At 43.1% G+C, this 16779-nt stretch overlaps 1 protein-coding gene across 2 annotated transcripts in view; it reads left to right on the plus strand.

The window, feature by feature from the left end:
* The first annotated feature begins 265 nt into the window (after positions 1–265).
* cdk15 (cyclin-dependent kinase 15) overlaps positions 266–16779 on the plus strand; it is a 43181-nt gene continuing 26667 nt past the window's right edge. The window contains exons 1-6 of one of the 2 annotated variants that reach the window (XM_052019824.1): positions 266–544; positions 3590–3621; positions 8680–8829; positions 9586–9680; positions 13404–13483; positions 15859–15953. In XM_052019824.1, coding sequence (XP_051875784.1) covers positions 499–544; positions 3590–3621; positions 8680–8829; positions 9586–9680; positions 13404–13483; positions 15859–15953 — 498 coding nt within the window. In that variant the 5' untranslated portion in view covers positions 266–498. The remainder of the gene's footprint in view (positions 545–3589; positions 3622–8679; positions 8830–9585; positions 9681–13403; positions 13484–15858; positions 15954–16779) is intronic. The other variant, XM_052019834.1, reaches the window with a different exon arrangement.

The raw sequence follows: 16779 nt of genomic DNA on the forward strand, positions 1-16779 counted from the left end.
CTGGGTTAGTTTACCTGTTCTATTAGTTTGTGTGCAGAGATGAATTTAAATGTGTGCTGGTGTTACTTCGAGCACTGGGATTAATTTGCTTGTATACCGGGGTTAGTTTGGTTGCTGATGTTTGTTTAGCACGAGATTTAATTTGCCTGTGAGCTGGGATTAGGTTGGGAACTGAGATTAGTTTTGCACTAGATTTAATTTGACTGTGTGTTGGGGTTAGTTTAGTTTCTCTGTTTAAATTCTGTGTCAGCATCAGTTTGCCTGTGTGGTAATAGATGCTGAGGAGAGCTGCATTTTCTCCTGTGCCCGGGAGGGAGGGATAGTTATTGCGAGCACACACACATTGGGCCGACAACATCAGCGCTGTGCAGCGGATCCTCTGTCCCGTTCCGAGGCTGCAGCTGCCGGCATAGGGTGGCTGCCGTCTCCGGGTTGCTGTGGATGTTGGGGGCAGACATTGTGCCGAGTCAATGAATCAGATCCGGCAGCGTCGTTGGGATGAAGAACCTCAGGCAGGCTGCATCAGAGACTCTGACTCGGTTAGGTGAGCATTGAACGGACAGGAAACATGATGCGGGCGGAGACCACCCCCACCTCCCGGACCCAAACATCTGCCGCAGGCCACGGTACAGGCCCGTCCCCGCAATTTTAGCCGGGCTCCGAAATATTCCCGCTCTTGAAACTCCCAGCACAAATCACAGTTAACCCTTCGAGGTCAAGGACGGACTGTTCGCTTCCCTCTCTTGCGGGCAGGAGAAGAATTGATTGTTGTCCAGCCGGTGGGGGGGGGGGCGGGATGGAGGAATTCCAGAGAGTAGGTTGGTGGTTGTTACCGAAATAAAGTGATATGAGCCTCAGACGAAAATTATCAGCCTGAAGGAGCAGCCTAATCCGATGACTGAGGCTGCCTTCGCCAACCGGCGTGGAACTGATCCCCAACCCTCGCTCCCAATCCTTGCAGTTCAATCTGGAATGTGTGTGTGTGCGCGCAGAATGAGAATGGGTTGGGTGGTTGGGTGAATGGTCTCACAGGGAGCAGTTTCCAGAGCAGCAAAATGGCGCCAAAAAACACGAGTGGAGTGGTGGATTAACTGGCGTGGTGGAGTACTGCTGGATTAACAATGCAGAGAATGCAAATTCAAATTAGATTGTTGTTAAATGCTGGAGGTTGTCAAACATCCTTTAGGGAAAGAAGCTTGCTATTTAGTATGGTCAAAATGTGACTTTATTCCTAAACAAACCTGGTTGGCTTTTGGTTGTCCTCTGAAGTGGCCATTAAATCCATTCAAATCCTTCAGAAACTGTTCAAGATTTACCAACAAGTTGTCCAGGTAGTGATAATGGGCAACAGACGCTGGCCATGCCAGCAACTCCTTCATCCCAAAAGTGACTCATAGCAGTGGGAGAGGGCATCAGGAAAAAGGGGAACAGAAAGAAACCTTGCTGTCAAATTTAAGGTGTGCTACAAGAATGATTTCATGTTATTAGTATTTTCCCTCTCTTGCCTGGGATCAGTTTATGTTGAGGTTTAATATTAATCGTCAGGACTGTGAATCTAACTTGTGTTGGTAAGCACAATGAGAGTCAGGCACCAGCAACTGAGTGTGTTACAGTTGTCAGGTAGCTGGTCAACAGAGGGTTGCATTGGGTTTAGGAGGGAATGTCCCTCGAGAAATGAGAAGTGGCTGTTTTTTTTCCATAACTCTTGGCTTCCTTAACCCACAAAAATCAATTGACCTCTATAAATTTTCATTTGTCTTTTAGGGAAGGGGGTTTTAGATTTCCAGTGCCTTTTGTGTGAAGAGGCATTTTGATTACCTTAAAAACTTCAATTAAGACAGTTCATGATCTTTGGTAATCTACTCACTTTTAGTCAATGCAAGCTGACCTCATGCCTTAGCAGCAGTATTGAAGGAGTGCTGCACTGCCGAGCTCCACCTTTAATGCAGAAATGAAAGTCTTAACAACCCTGGATTCCCCATTCTGCCATAACCTGCACAAGACTCCATGGTAAAAGAGTTGGCTGACTTTTAGAGACCCTCTACTTAAGTGGGTCTTTGGCACCTTGGGTGAAGCATTGGCAATCTCACTGTGAGGATCACGTTGATGGAGGAGGGAAATGGAAGCTGGAAAACCCAGCTCGGAGTGTCAGCTTCTCTGTTTGTGTGGGGAGAGACTTTAGGTTGCTTCTGGGGATTACTTTTACCAGCTGAGCCACCATAGTAATCATACATGCCTAGGTTTGAGCAACCATACATAAATAATGACATGTTCTGGCTCACATGAATACCAGAGCAAACAAGATAGCTTTGTGCCAATTAAAGGGGCTTGGGACAAAAACTGTATGCAGCAGAATAAGGAAGATTGCCATGGAGATGAAGATGGTTGCCGTGGCAAACTCTGCATTTCGTGGGATGAACGTACATTTCCACTTCACTCTTAACGTGGGCAATTTTTGCAATTTATCAGGAGAGCAGAAATACTTCATTGTGTTGAGTTGGTTAATGCTAAGAGCTTGTGCTTTGTAAATAAAAGTTCAGAGCTATGGCAGATTCTTCAGTATCAGTCATGCTTGAAAAATCAAGTACTTGGAGACCTAGGCAGACAATATATTTACAGGCTCCACAGGTGATGTGGGAACTTTTGTATTGGATAGTACAGATTTCATTAGGGCCCTGCTCCATAAAAAATCTTTGCTGATCCCAGCATAAAGCAAATTAATAGGGAGGTTAGAAAAGTACTGTTTCTGTAGTGAGCAGACAATGGGTCAGGTAGAAGCTCTCTAAAGGTGATAAATTATTTAATGGGATAGGGAAGAGTGCTCAGAATAGTACCGTGAATTAAACCAATAGTATTTGAGCAAAGCTGAGAAAGCTGTCAAAAGAAAAACAGCACAAATATCCAGGAATAATTCTTTGCTTAAAATGATAAATTAATCTACAAAGAATGAGCTTGAATGAGGGAGTTATTTTACAAGTGGGATAGATTTCAATTGTGTGTGCATGTGTGATAGGAAATAGGATTAATCTGACTAGAGTGATGAGCTTCAGTTTTGTGAGCAGGAGGAATTAATCTAGCAGAAGGTTGGGCCTCAGTGGTGTGGTGGGATGTTAGTGTGGGGTAGGGGTGGGGCTGGAGGGGCAGGTGGTGGCTAATCTGCCAGACGAATGGGTTTCAAGGGGAGTATTGACATCTGTGGAACGATTGATCAGCCCTGAAAGCAAACCCCACAGTTCCCTGCCCCTTACATATCAGTTCAGTTGTCCCAAAGTAACCTCACAGTTCTCATTGGATCACCAGCTTGCACAGTGTAAAAGTAATAATCTCCCAGTTCCCTTTGTCTTGAATCCTGACCTCCTGTTTCTGGTTCCCACCCAGTCTTGAACATATCACCAAGGTTTAGTTTGTTGAAGTCCTGCAGTTGGTAATGCTAGAATATTTTTGGCCTGTTGTACAGAGTTTGATGTACATACAACAAAATTCTCCCGTTTGTGCTTTCATTTTAATTCTGCTTTCATTGAACAGCTAACCATTCGTTGTTTTTGAGCACTCTTTTCAGAGAATTCACTCTGTAATTTATTCTCAACAGGTCTGACACACCGGCATCCTGGATATAAAGAGGTAAAAGTCCCAGATATCTTGTTTCTAGATGGTGGATACATCTGGCAAGGTTGCTGCCTACTGGCTGGCCCCAGAGCAGATAGTTGGAGCTGGAGTGTCACGGGCGGGGGGGGGGGGGTGGGGGGAGGAGGAAATCCTTTGGTAGAAGAGAGGATTTCAGGAGCCCAGCTGTTGGAACTCTCCACACTGTGCTGTAACCCCTCCCTTTGGGGCTTTACCTTCTCGTTGCTGCCAGCACCTCACTCCCTTTTCAGACCTGTCTATACCTGACCCTCTTCACCTCCCTTCTGGCCTCCAGCCACTGTCTTCTGGGTTCCTGCTCCAGCTCACTGGAGGTCTTCAATTACATATATGCAAAATTCAAGAAGTCATGCCAGTTACATTCCTTTTCCATGTGTGTCTCTCTCTCTCTCCTCTCTCTCTCTCTCTCTCCTCTCTCTGCCTGTGTCACTGTCTTTTCCTCTCTCTGTACTGAGTTCCATCTCCCCTTACCCCATTCACAGCCTCTTATTTGGATTTAGCTAAACATGGAACAGATTCCAGAATCCCTGCTCATCCTGAAGGCCTGTGCAATGTTTGGGTTGGTCCCAGCACACAGAGAGAGCTGTGTGTTTTGTTTTAGAGTTGCCGGCATTCCTCCATGAAAGAGGCCTGTTGTAACAGGTCACAGGACTGGGCCTTGTGACTGAGACAAGCAGTGATGGTCTGAAATCGAGCAGCAAAGGGACTCTGCTGTGAAAGACAATGTCCCAGTGGGTAGGAATCTGCTGCTGTCGAAGACCAGAGTCCAGGCTGGAGAGCCTCCAGAATGCAAGGAAAGCTTCCTTTGAGGTAATATCTACCAGATAGCAATGGGCTTTCACCTGTAATGAGTAAAGTGCGAGTGAGGTGAAGGGGAGGAATAAACAGAGAAGAGGAAAGAGAATAAAGGATTATGCAGATTATTAAATGGGAGGCTGCATGAGCTGTTTATGTGTTGTTCCTTCTACCAACCCTGTGTAAAAAGTCCCTCAGTCTCAAAGAATGAAAAACAAGTGCAAACTAGGATTAAGAAGTAGCCACAGCCTTTGAAGTAGTGCAGCAAAAAAACAAAATTCGGAACAACAGAATTAGTGGGTTTAACTTTTCAATTTAAAACAATGACTGCAATCAGATTAGATTTGTGTTTTGGTACTTTGTGTGCCTTTGTTATTTTCCCATCAGTGATTAATGTTTGCAGCATGGGGGTTGGGGTGTTCACATTTCCTGGGCACAATCTTCATAAACTGTGACTACAAAACAGGAATTTTTCCAAAAAGAGAGGGATGGTTGCAGACCCTGGATGTGAATTGATTGATTTAATTGCTTGGTAATGGTATCTGTACCCTTTTTAGTTCTTTGTCCAGTATCATACAGTGTAATATGAAGGAAACATGAAGAACTCTGAAAAGTATGTCTGGTTCATTTGAGGTTCTTCGTAGACTGCGTACAAATACACAATGAAAAACATGCCGTAAATGAAATTGCACTTATTTACACGAATACACTGCCCCTCACAATAAACAAAAGAGAAGTGAATTTAGTTTAGCAAGTTTAACTGATTCATGAGTCTTGGGATTCTCTTTGACCATTATAAAAATCAATGTTGCTTGTGCTAATCTCTGGATTTATAGAAGGTATCACTTCTTGACTCTGCTCAGTAATTGTTTGTCAGCTCTTTAAGCCATTGTAGGACTCACTCTGGAGTTTATTCAAACTTAAAACAAACTTCTTCCCTTTAAAGTATGTGTCTTAATGTTTGCTTTATTTCAATTGGCTTTCGTCCACCTTCTAGATTTGGCTGAACCAGACTCAGGTGCATCCTATGTCTTGTGTGCATCAGTGTCAGCAACAGTGTCCTCTGGAATGAACCAAGGCATCAATCTAATTGTGAAAGAAAAATTGAGAGTCAAAACTTGTAATAATATTTAATGTGTTGTTCACAACTTGCTTCCTTAGCCTCCTTTTAACTATCTGCACTGGCCTCCCAATGTTTTTTGCTTGAGGATGATGAGGAGATGTGATGTTTATTCTTATTTCGTTCCATAAGCTGTTTATTTAGAAAGATCAAAATTATAGTCTCAGGAGATTTCATGTGGGAATGTGAGTTTTTCTCACGTGTGTTTGGTGGGGCAGCGTGACCTTTTTACCACAAACCATTTTTAATTGGCTGTCTACCAACACCAGAAAGCTGCCTATGTACTCTGTGAACATGCTGGAGTGGGCCTTGAGGTCACTCTCGCACTTGGAATGGTGTTCTTGAAGCCTGTGATCTGGAATCTTAGCAACTGTACACTCGCAGGGAAACTCTTTCAAATACCTGTCTTGGGCCAATGAGCAAAGTTACAAACAACTGCCTTTATGTTAACAGGGGCCAGTGCTCTGAGTGTAGTTCTCCATTGTTCTACTATGCAGTCTGTAAGTACAACAACTCTGGCCCCATTTGTTGCAGCCCTATTTTGTGGACAACTCACAATATCTGTGATGGAAAAGCATTATGTTTTCTTCTAAACGTGGATCCAGATTGGTCAAAGTATACTCACATTCTAGGTCCTTCTCACTACCTCCACGACTGTTACAGGAAAATCATCTTTTGTTGTTTGTAAGGTTTATGTTGTATTTTCTATATTCAATATTATAATTATAATTGGCTGAGGAAAACAGCCATCTCTATGCATTTTGAGACAATCATTGTGGCCATTGAAGTTTTGAGTTCAAGAATGCCATTGAAGGTTTGTGGTCAGTGACCAACATGAATGGTCTATCAAACAAAAACTGGGATCTTGATTGCCAATGTTGTCTTATCTATCTGGGCATAGCTATCCTTGCTCGTTGTTAGTGTACCTGATAGAAAAGTATAATTGGAGGCATCACATGCAATCTTCAATGCACAGGTAATGTGCTGATGGGGACTCACTTCTGATACTTTTCTTGCAGAGAAAACAGAACTTCTCTTCCTCTCTCCACTTCATAGTTCATTCTTCCTTTCTGGCCAGTACAGAAATGTCAACACTGTTGTGAGGTCAGGCAGATATCTGGCATAATATTTGACCATTACTAAGAAGAGTTCAGTAATGCTCTTAGATTTTCCAGTCTTATCAACAGTGGTAGACCATTTGCACCCACCCTCAAGTACCAATAAACCATCCTGCACCATGTACATTCACTCGTCTGCACGTTAGCATCATGTATTTGGGAAGTTTCCTGACCCTCAAAGTTTCCAGAGATTTTGCTTTGTGACAATTAGGATCAAAACATCATCTTGGTTGCATGGATCATGTTAAACATTCACACCTTGTCTCTATGGTGGATTGAGGCATTTTGGGTGATGACTTCACACTAGGAGGTTGTTTCATTTAAGTATAAAATACTTGATTGTTAAGTGGGGTTGGCTTTCTTTATCTGTGTTCAATTGTGCAGTTGTGTGAAAAAGGTCCAATCTTGGCACTGGACAATTCAGCACACAGATTCGGATCCATATTTGTATGAGTCGGGCTGAATGTTGGGGCTCCCTCTGTGGTTACTGCTCTATATCCACGTAGCTCACTGACACTGAGACTATGTGCGGGTGAAATTCTTTGATGGATACAGTTTATAAAAATCCCAATGTGGCTGTTTTATGTGAGTGTTCAAACATTCATAAACTTATTTCTTCAGGGCTCAGAAGGAGATGATTTTGGCCCATCTGCTTTATGTTGACCCTCAGAACCAATCTATTAGTCCCATTCTCCCATGTATTAAATATTGTGTCTTCATTAACCTAGATTCAAATTATCTGTTTGTGAAACTGTGCACAAACTTGTCCTGCAGTGCTTGGTTCAGGAAAGTGCCAAATTCTCTAACACTGCTAAATAATCACTAATGGTCTTGTCTGACCTGTGGTGACAGGCTTTGTCATATTCTCCAATCCCTGAGAGCGCTTCATTAAAGTGATATGTGTAATATCGCCATCATTTCATCAAAATGAAATGATGATGAAATCTCTTTCAGATCATGTGACATGAGGAGCTATGCTAACGAGGCTTCAGCACCAGAACCGATGACTATTAAATAAATGTTTTGTTTTGTGTCCTTGTATGGTTTCATTTTGAGAAGGTAACACAATACTTTTACCTTCAATTTCAGTGATATTGTTTGTCCTGAAAAATACTTCCATCCATCTGACAGAAGAATGAAAGGGCTGTCATTAAGTTCAAGGCTCCCTGTGAGTGAGCCTGCTTGTGTCTGCACTACCATCTTGCACTGTTCTCACTTTAGTGCTGCAAGGTTTAACTTGATGATTCCCAAACACAATTTTTTTTAGTCCCTGTACTGGATTCTGATAGCTTCTGTCTCCAAATTGAAATTGTCAAGATTACTCACCTGGCCAAAACAATGTCTTCAACTTTACTACTACAAATCTTCTTCCATCCTTCTCATCACCAGTACAGTGTTTGTACCTTGTATGCTTTCAGTGCAATTATGTGCAGAATAATAAAAAAGCAAAGTGTTCTAAAGCATCTGACTGTTTTACACAAGATTCTCCTTAGACTGTGCATAAATGAACAGTGATAAGAGACATGATCAATTACATAAAAATGATGTCATGATTATTTACACATACTCCAGAGTCCAAACAGTTGTTGCTCACTGCAGGGGAACTGGGACAATCCTGCACTACACAGGTCCTGCTGACACTGAAAGTTGAGATAACCTGCCCTGAATGCTCGGTCCCACCCACACTATGCGATTAGGATACCAGTGTCCTTAATAACAGGACCTTGTTATGTTCTGGGCCTGGGGATATTCTCGTCCATGTCTGCGCCTGGGATATGCACTGAATCCACAATTTTCTGAGTCGGAGGCAGTACGCTACTACCTGAGCCAAACCGTAAAGGCAAGAAAGCTGTGATGGTACTGGAGATCATGTGATATTGCAAATGCCCAGGGGAAAGGTCAGCAGACTGGGCCCATAGATTCAAGCTTTAATACAGGGGTGATGTTTATTCAGCATTCACCTCGGCACGGTCTCAATACTAATGCTGTTTTCTCTTTTTGCAGCTGACTGAGGTCGCTGAGTCGCCAAGAAGTCCGTTTGTCTGCGAGCCCCGCCTGTACCACACGCTGCAGGCCCGGAAACCCACTGGGCACAGGAACCGCAGCAACAGCATTCCGATAGGGTGCAAGAACTACACACAGGGTCACCAATGGGTACACTGCATCAACGCTAACCTCTGTATGACAGACCCTCCAAACCCTTTGACAATCCTGCCACCTATCTGTGTGACAGTCCCTCCAATCCATGTAACAGCCCCTTCCCCCCGACCCTCCTCCAACCTGTACAACTGACCTTCCTCCAAATAGTATGTCAGCCTTGTCTCTCTCAACCTGTAGGCAGCACTCCTTTGCCAACCTGAAGCATAACCCCCTTCCCCAATGTACAACAGGCTCTCGATCCCACCTGCTCCACTCTGTCCACTTACCATCTTATGTTATTTAGGTATCCTCCACAGCTCCCTTAGCCTTTTCTGTAATATTCACAGTGACAGCCATGGCTCAGTGGGTTGCAATCTTGTCTCTGAATCAGAAGGTTGTGGGCTCAAGTCCTACTCCAGAGACTTGAGCATGTAATCCTGGCTGCACTCCAGTGCGGCACTGAGGAAATGCTGCGCTGTCAGAGGTGCCCTTTTTTTGGATGAGATGTTAAATGGAAGCCCCATTTACCTTTCTGGAAGAGCAGTGACGCCCTGACATCCCTCAACCAAACTATCAAGTCAATTGCTCATCATGGGGTCTTGCATTGTATAGATTAGCTTCCTCCCTTCCTACATTACAGTAATGACTGCTCTTCAAAAGTACTTCATTGGCTGTAAAGTGATTTAGGGGTACCTTGAATTCACAAAAGGTCGTATAAACTTACAAGTCTTACTTTAAAGGAAAGTGTGATATTGGTTTCTTTTTTTCCAGCGAAGTGGCCTACGATTTGGAACAGCAGCCTCCTACCTAAACCTAGAAAAACTGGGGGAAGGATCTTATTCCACGGTGTACAAGGGGATCAGCAGGTTTGTTCTCAAGGCTTCGATTCTCTACTAAGGATTAGTCCACCAGCACAGAAGCTCTTTCAAATATGTTGGGAGACAATATCCAAGGTGGTGTTGGTCAAAATCAAGAACATTTACCTGCGTTCCACTGGAAGAGGGGCAGCAAAGAGGAGGAAACTTCAGGAAGAGGGGGAGTGGGTTAAGGGATCAGAGTCCAAGGACACCCTTTCTCTAGCCCCCAGAACACAAAGTCTGTCCCCCACTAAATTTCTTGCATTTCTTGGCTCTTGTAGAAGCAGCTTCAGTATCCCAGGTCTCCTCCTATACGTGGCATCATCCTGGTCTCTTATAATTCACAAGCTTCGTTGTCTCTTCTTCCACATTTTCCTGAGCAAGTATATTAAACTGGATCTGTTTCCTAGCTGCCCATTCCATTAGTCTCAGTGTTTTGCAAGTCATCTATGTGCTATCATGTTCTAAGTTAATTTTTGATTATTTTCTTTATGCCCAAATCCATTTCATGGAATCCATAGAACACTACAGCACAGAAAACAGGCCATTCGGCCCTTCTAGTCTGTGCCGAAACTTTATTCCGCTAGTCCCATTGACCTGTGCCCAGTCCATAACCCTCCACACCTCTCCCGTTAATGTATCTGTCCAATTTATTCTTAAAACTTAAGAGTAAGCCCGCATTTACCATGTCAGATGGCAGCCTGTTCCACACTCACACCACTCTGAGTGAAGAAGTTCCCCCTAAACCTTTCCCCTTTCAACCTAAAGCCATGTCCTCTCGTACTTATCTCTCCTAATCTAGGTGGAAAGAGCCTACTCACATTTACTCTGTCTATACCCCTCATAATTTTGTAAACCCCTGTCAAGTCTCCCCTCATTCTTCTAGGCTCCAAGGAATAAAGTCCTAACCTGTTCAATCTTTCCCTGTAACTCAACTCCTGAAGACCTGACAACATTCTAGTAAATCTTCTCTGAACTCTTTCAATCTTACTGATATCCTTCCTATAGTTAGGTGACCAGAACTGCACACAATACTCCAAATTTGTTCTCACCAATGTCTTATACAACTTCACCATAACATCCCAACTCCTATACTCAATACTTTGATTTATGAATGCCAGGATGCCAAAAGCCTTCTTTACAATCCTGTCTACCTGTGACGCCACTTTCAGGGAATTATGTATCTGAACTCCCAGATCCCTTTGTTCCTCCGCACTCCTCAGTGTCCTACCATTTACTGTGGGTGTCCTACCTTGATTTGTCCTTCCAAAATGCAACACCTTACAGTTGTCTGCATTAAATTCCATCTGCCATTTTCTGGCCCATTTTTCCATTTGGTCCAGATCCCTCTGCAAGCTTTGAAAGCCTTCCTCACTGTCCACAACGCCTCCAATCTTAGTATCATCAGCAAACTTGCTGATCCAATTTACCACATTATCATCTAGATCATTGATATAGACAACAAACAACAATGGTCCCAGCACAGATCCCTGAGGCACACCACTAGTCACAGGCCTCCAGTCTGAGAAACAATCATCCACTACCACTCTCTTGTCTTCTCCCATACAGCCAATTTCGAATCCAGTTTACAACCTCTCCATGGATACCTAGTGTCTGAACCTTCCGAACTAACCTCTTGTGGGACCTTGTCAAAGGCCTTACTAAAGTCCATGTAGACAACATCCACAGCCTTTCCTTCATCTACTTTCTTGGTAACCTCCTCGAAAAACTCTACAAGATTTGTTAAACACGACCTACCACACTCAAAGCCATGCTGACTATCCCTAATCAGCCCTTGGTTGTCCAAATACTTGTACATCCGATCTCTCAGAACACCTTTCAATAATTTGCCTACTACTGATGTCAGGCTCACCGGCCTGTAATTACCTGGTTTACTTTTAGAGCCTTTTTTAAACAATGGAACAACATGAGCTACCCTCCAGTCCTCCAGCAACGTACCCGTGGCTAAGGACATTTTAAATATATCTGCCAGGGCCCCTGCAATTTCTACACTAGTCTCTCTCAAGGTCCGAGGAAATATCTTGTCAGGCCCAGGGGATTTATCTACCTTTATTCACTGTAAGGCAGCAAGCACCTCCTCCTCTTTAATCTCTATATGTCCCATGACACTACTGCTTCCTTCCATATCCCCTATGCCAGTTTCCTGAGCAAATACTGATGCAAAAAGACTGTTTAAGATCTCCCCCATCTCCTGAGGCTCCACACATAGATGACCACTCTGATCTTCTAGGGGACCAATTTTGTCCCTTACTATCCTTTTACTCTTAATATACTTGTAGAAACCCTTTGGGTTTACCTTCACATTATATGCCAAAGCAACCTCATGTCTTTTTGCCTTCCTGAGTTCCTTCTTTAGTATTTTCTTACATTTTCTATACTCTTCAAGTACCTCATTTGTTCCTAGTTGTCTATACCTGCTATACACCTCTCTCTTTTTCTTAACCAGATCGCCAATATCCCTTGAAAACCAAGGTTCCCTATGCCTGTTAACTTTGCCTTTAATCCTGGCAGGAACATGCAAGCTCTGCACTCTTAAAATTTCACCTGTGAAGGCCTTCCACTTACTGAACACATCCTTGCCAGAAAACAACTTATCTCAATCCACTCTTCCTAGATCCTTTCTCATTTTCACAAAATTGGCTTTTCTCCAATTTAGAACCTCAACTCGAGGACCAGACCTATCCTTATCCATAACTAATTCTGGTACATTCTGTTTTCATTGCTCGCCCAATATGAACCCGCTTCCCCCCAATGATTTTAATTCTGTTTCTTGACAACCACTTGTCAATTCATGTTTGAACTCTGAAGATGAGCCTCTTGTGAGTCTTCTTATTAAGTGCCTCTGGAAAGGTCATATACATCATTTCCACTACATTCTCTTTAAATGTTAAAGCATGACTCAGCTTTAAATTGCCTGTGCTGTTCATCTGTGATGAACCCATGTATTTCTGAACAGTCACTAATTTTGTTCCAACGCACTAATTTCTGTTTTTCTCCTAATCATTTTGCTAATTACTTTAAATCTGTTAGACTGACATAAATGTTAATGGATTTAAAAGGTGCTATGATATCAAGGTCATTAGATTTCTTAAAACTTTTAATTTCCTAACCGTGGCAGCTGGAATCTGGAACTCTTATTAAGGAATTTCAGAGACCCTCATCTTTAATTTTGGCAGACAGACACCATTAGATATTTTTTGAGACATGGAGAATATCCTTGGCCACATTTTTAATAATTCTATCAACAGTAACTGAACAATTTTATGATGCCTCCAGATAAAATATAATGAAACCTAAGGATCATAAACGTTAGCATTTCTGAATTTTGAATGGGTTGTAATCTGAAACCTGTCAAATTGTGTATTCATGAATTCAGTTTGCTGACCTCTGGTCTTTCAATAGTACACTGACAATTTCCTCATTTGCTTAACTGGAACGTTAAATCTTAAGTTCTTGCCCATCTGTTCAGCTGGTTAAAAAAGCTATTTGAAAACCTGCAATTTTTTTCCAGGATCCAGGTGAATGTATATCCCTAAGTACTACCACATTAACTGGATATCTCTACTGTTAATAACTGACTAATTTTCTCTGTAATTCCAGTTACTACAGTGTTGGGGAGGGTGCTGTGGGACATTGCAGAGATGGAATCAGAAATTATATTAACTTAACAATGAATAGAAATAGAGTTAATCATCATCTTCTTCTACACAGGATAAATGGCAATCTTGTCGCCTTGAAGGTGATTAAGATGCAGGAAGAAGAAGGAGTTCCTTTTACTGCAATCCGTGAGGGTAGGTACAGTGTAAGACTCTTTTACTATATCTGTAAAGAACTCCAGTGAGGAAACCAGATGGGCTGAGGGTGTTATATGTTAAGTCATTCTAGTGGAGTAAGCATGTGTTATTAAGTAACAAACAATCTGCTGGAGGAACTCAGCAGGTTAAGCAGCACCTGTGGGAGGAAAGATATTTTTGACATTTTGGGTCGAAACCCTCCATCTGTCTTGATGCAGGGTTTCAATCCGAAACGTCGACAATTCCTTTCCTCCCACAGATGCTGCTTGATCCGCTGAGTTCCTCCAGCATATTGTTTGTTGCTCCAGATTCCAGCATCTGCAGTCTCTTGTGCCTCCTGTGTTATTAAGTACTTCAACTCTCTCCAGTAGGGGATTATATAGACTTCAGGGTAGGTTGTAACCACAAATCACTCCTATGAGGGTTGGTGCAGAGTTAACTTCATCTGAGACATTCCTCGAGATTGCAAATGACTTGCGTACACTCTGGTTTTGTTTGTTCTGAGCTGGTTGATGAGGCCTCTTCCTAATGGCCAGGGTGGAATTCTACCTGTCAGAGACACAATGGACATGACCTTCGATGTGTGACGAGTCAAAAAAAATGTACTGGGGAGTAGCATCAGCCACAATATAAAGCATTTATCAGCCTTACTAAAGCCTTTGATCTCATTGGTTGGGGGGACTGGGGGTTACTGTGGAACACCCTCCTCATATTTGGCTTTTCATAGAAGTTTGTTTCCAGTTCACATTTGGTCCATGATGGTCTACAAGCTATGATACATACCAATTAGTCTACAAGAGAGCCAATCTCAGTGAAGACCAGCCTTTAAACAAGGCTGCAGCATTGCCCAAACACTTTTTCCAATCTTTCTCATCTCAATGTTGTACCTCACCTCCAACAAACTTTCTATGGGAGTGGAGCTAATTTTCAGAACGATTGAGAAACTGTTCAATCTAGGGCAACTACTCTACAGAAGTAAGGTTACCTGAAACTCAGTAGTCAAGCTACAACGGCTGTTGCGCTTGCACACACTTGGTGGCCGAGCTTCAGGCCATCATTGACTTGTTCATTGAAGTGATTGGCCCACTCAACATTTGCAAGGTAAATATCCTCTACTAATCTGCCCCTGTAAAGACCCTGGCAAATGTGGACCACTTCTATGACTCAGAAGCCACCTCTCGGCAAAGGCAGATATCAATAATGAGGTTCGCCATCGCCTTCGATGTGCCAGCACAGCCCTTGGCCAATTGAGGAAGAGGGTGTTTGAAGATCAAGACAAGCCCTGGCATCAGACTCATGGTCTGGTCTTTCAGGCAGTTGTGATCCCTAATCTCCCATATGTTTTTGAGACCTGGACTACCATCAATGCACTGCAAAAGTATCACCTGTACTGATTCCACAATGTCCTCCAAATTCAATTACTCAGTTGAAGGCAAAACAAAGTCAGTGCCCTCTCCACATTCCCAGCATTGAGGCCTTAGTTACACTCATTTGGTTGCTTTGCGCAGACCATGTTGTTTACATGCATCTGTGGAGGGAAATAGTCGACGTTTCGGGTCGAAACCCTTCATCTGGACTGAAAGAGTAGAGGGGAGATAGCCAGTGTAAAGACCCTCAACTATTTATACTCCTCTATACCCTTTAATTCCAGATGAATGGTCTTAACCTGAAATGTCATCTGTCCATTTCCCTCCAGAGATTCTTTGCTCTGGGTTCCAGCATCTGCAATCTCTTGTGTCTTGCATGCCAGACACCAAACCCCCAAAACAGACATCTGAGCTCTGTCCTGGGAAGAGATTACAAGCAGATAGAGGAAAAGATTGAAGGATGAGCTCAAAGCCTCCTTGAAGAAATGTAACGTTCCCAGTGACTCCTGGAGATCTGTGGCCCATGACTGCTCAAAGTGGAGAAGAAGCATTTGGGATGGCATTGAGAATCTTGAGGCCATACATTGAAAGTGCACGTCAGCCCTGTTTAAGTGGAAAAGGAACACACCACTTTCCAAATTACCCACCTGCGTGCACCCCACCCCCTGTCCTCTAATCGGGCACCTCCTGTCCCATCTGTGGAAGAGTCTGCCAATCCCACAATGCCCTCAAGATATAGAGTGTGGGTGTATTATAATCATTGTGACTGGAGTGATGTATTTTGTGTCACTCCAGTGGAGGATTATGCAGTTAGGATGTATTATATCTATGCTAAATTAGTCTGGCAAGGAAGTGGGTCAGTAAGTGAATTAAATAGGGAGTAAGTCATTACAGTGATGTGACTGGTCACTTAGGGTATTGGGTGGAAACAGAATGGTCTGTTTGCCCTAAATTGTACCTTTTCCTGTCAAACCTGGTCTAAGGATACTTCTCTCTTGTTTCCAGCATCCCTTCTGAAGGGCTTGAAGCACAGCAATATTGTGCTCCTGCATGACATTATCCACACACAGGAGAATCTGACCTTCGTCTTTGAATATGTGGTGAGTGAATCCACACAGAAGCATAAAAGTGAGCTGTATATTTAACCAAACACAGCTCCTGAGTGGAAATCAAATACCAAGACTCAGAATATTCAGAAGCACTAATGAAAATGGATTCATGTCAGGAAGGTTGGGAAGAGTAATTTGGTCTTTAAAGAGTAAGTGACCCCAAGCTTCATATTTCAAAGCCAGCTGTTTGAACAGAAATTGAGGGGGGTGAGGGAATTTTGATGTTGTGAGCTAACAGCAATTTGAATTCGTATAGCACCTTCAACATTGTAATTTGTGGCCAGTGCTTTCCGAGAGCTGTGAGCAGATGAGTTGGACATCAAGCCATATATAGAGATATCAGGGCTTGTGGCCAAGGGCTTGGGAAAAGAGCTAGGCTTTGAGGAGTGCTGTCCTGAAGGTGGCGAGGCAGAGAGCTTTAGGGGTGGAATTCCAGAATGTAAGGAATTGAAGCGACACCTGCAAAGGGAGTGACTGGAAACCACCATGCCCAAGAAAACAAAATTAAAGGATGCAAGAGTTCTTGAGGAGAACATAATGAGTTTTGAGTTCAGCACAGGCAAGACAGGGCCAGCAGCAATTCATTCAGTGGGCAATCTGTACATCAACTCGAATTAACATTGGGTTGGAAATGGTGCACAGATTGCTGACTGTTGCTCTCTGCATCTTGACTCGCCTCGCGTTATACGGAACCACTTTGGCTCTGTTTTATCATTGCCTAAGTTGTTTTCAAATCTCTCCATGGTGTCCCACCACCACACAGTGAGTTCCAAGCTCACTGCAAGCACCTCCATCTCTTTCAGCATACAAGTTTTCC

The sequence above is a fragment of the Pristis pectinata genome, chromosome 1, assembly GCF_009764475.1.
Source record: "Pristis pectinata isolate sPriPec2 chromosome 1, sPriPec2.1.pri, whole genome shotgun sequence".
In the NCBI taxonomy this organism is placed as follows: domain Eukaryota; kingdom Metazoa; phylum Chordata; class Chondrichthyes; order Rhinopristiformes; family Pristidae; genus Pristis; species Pristis pectinata.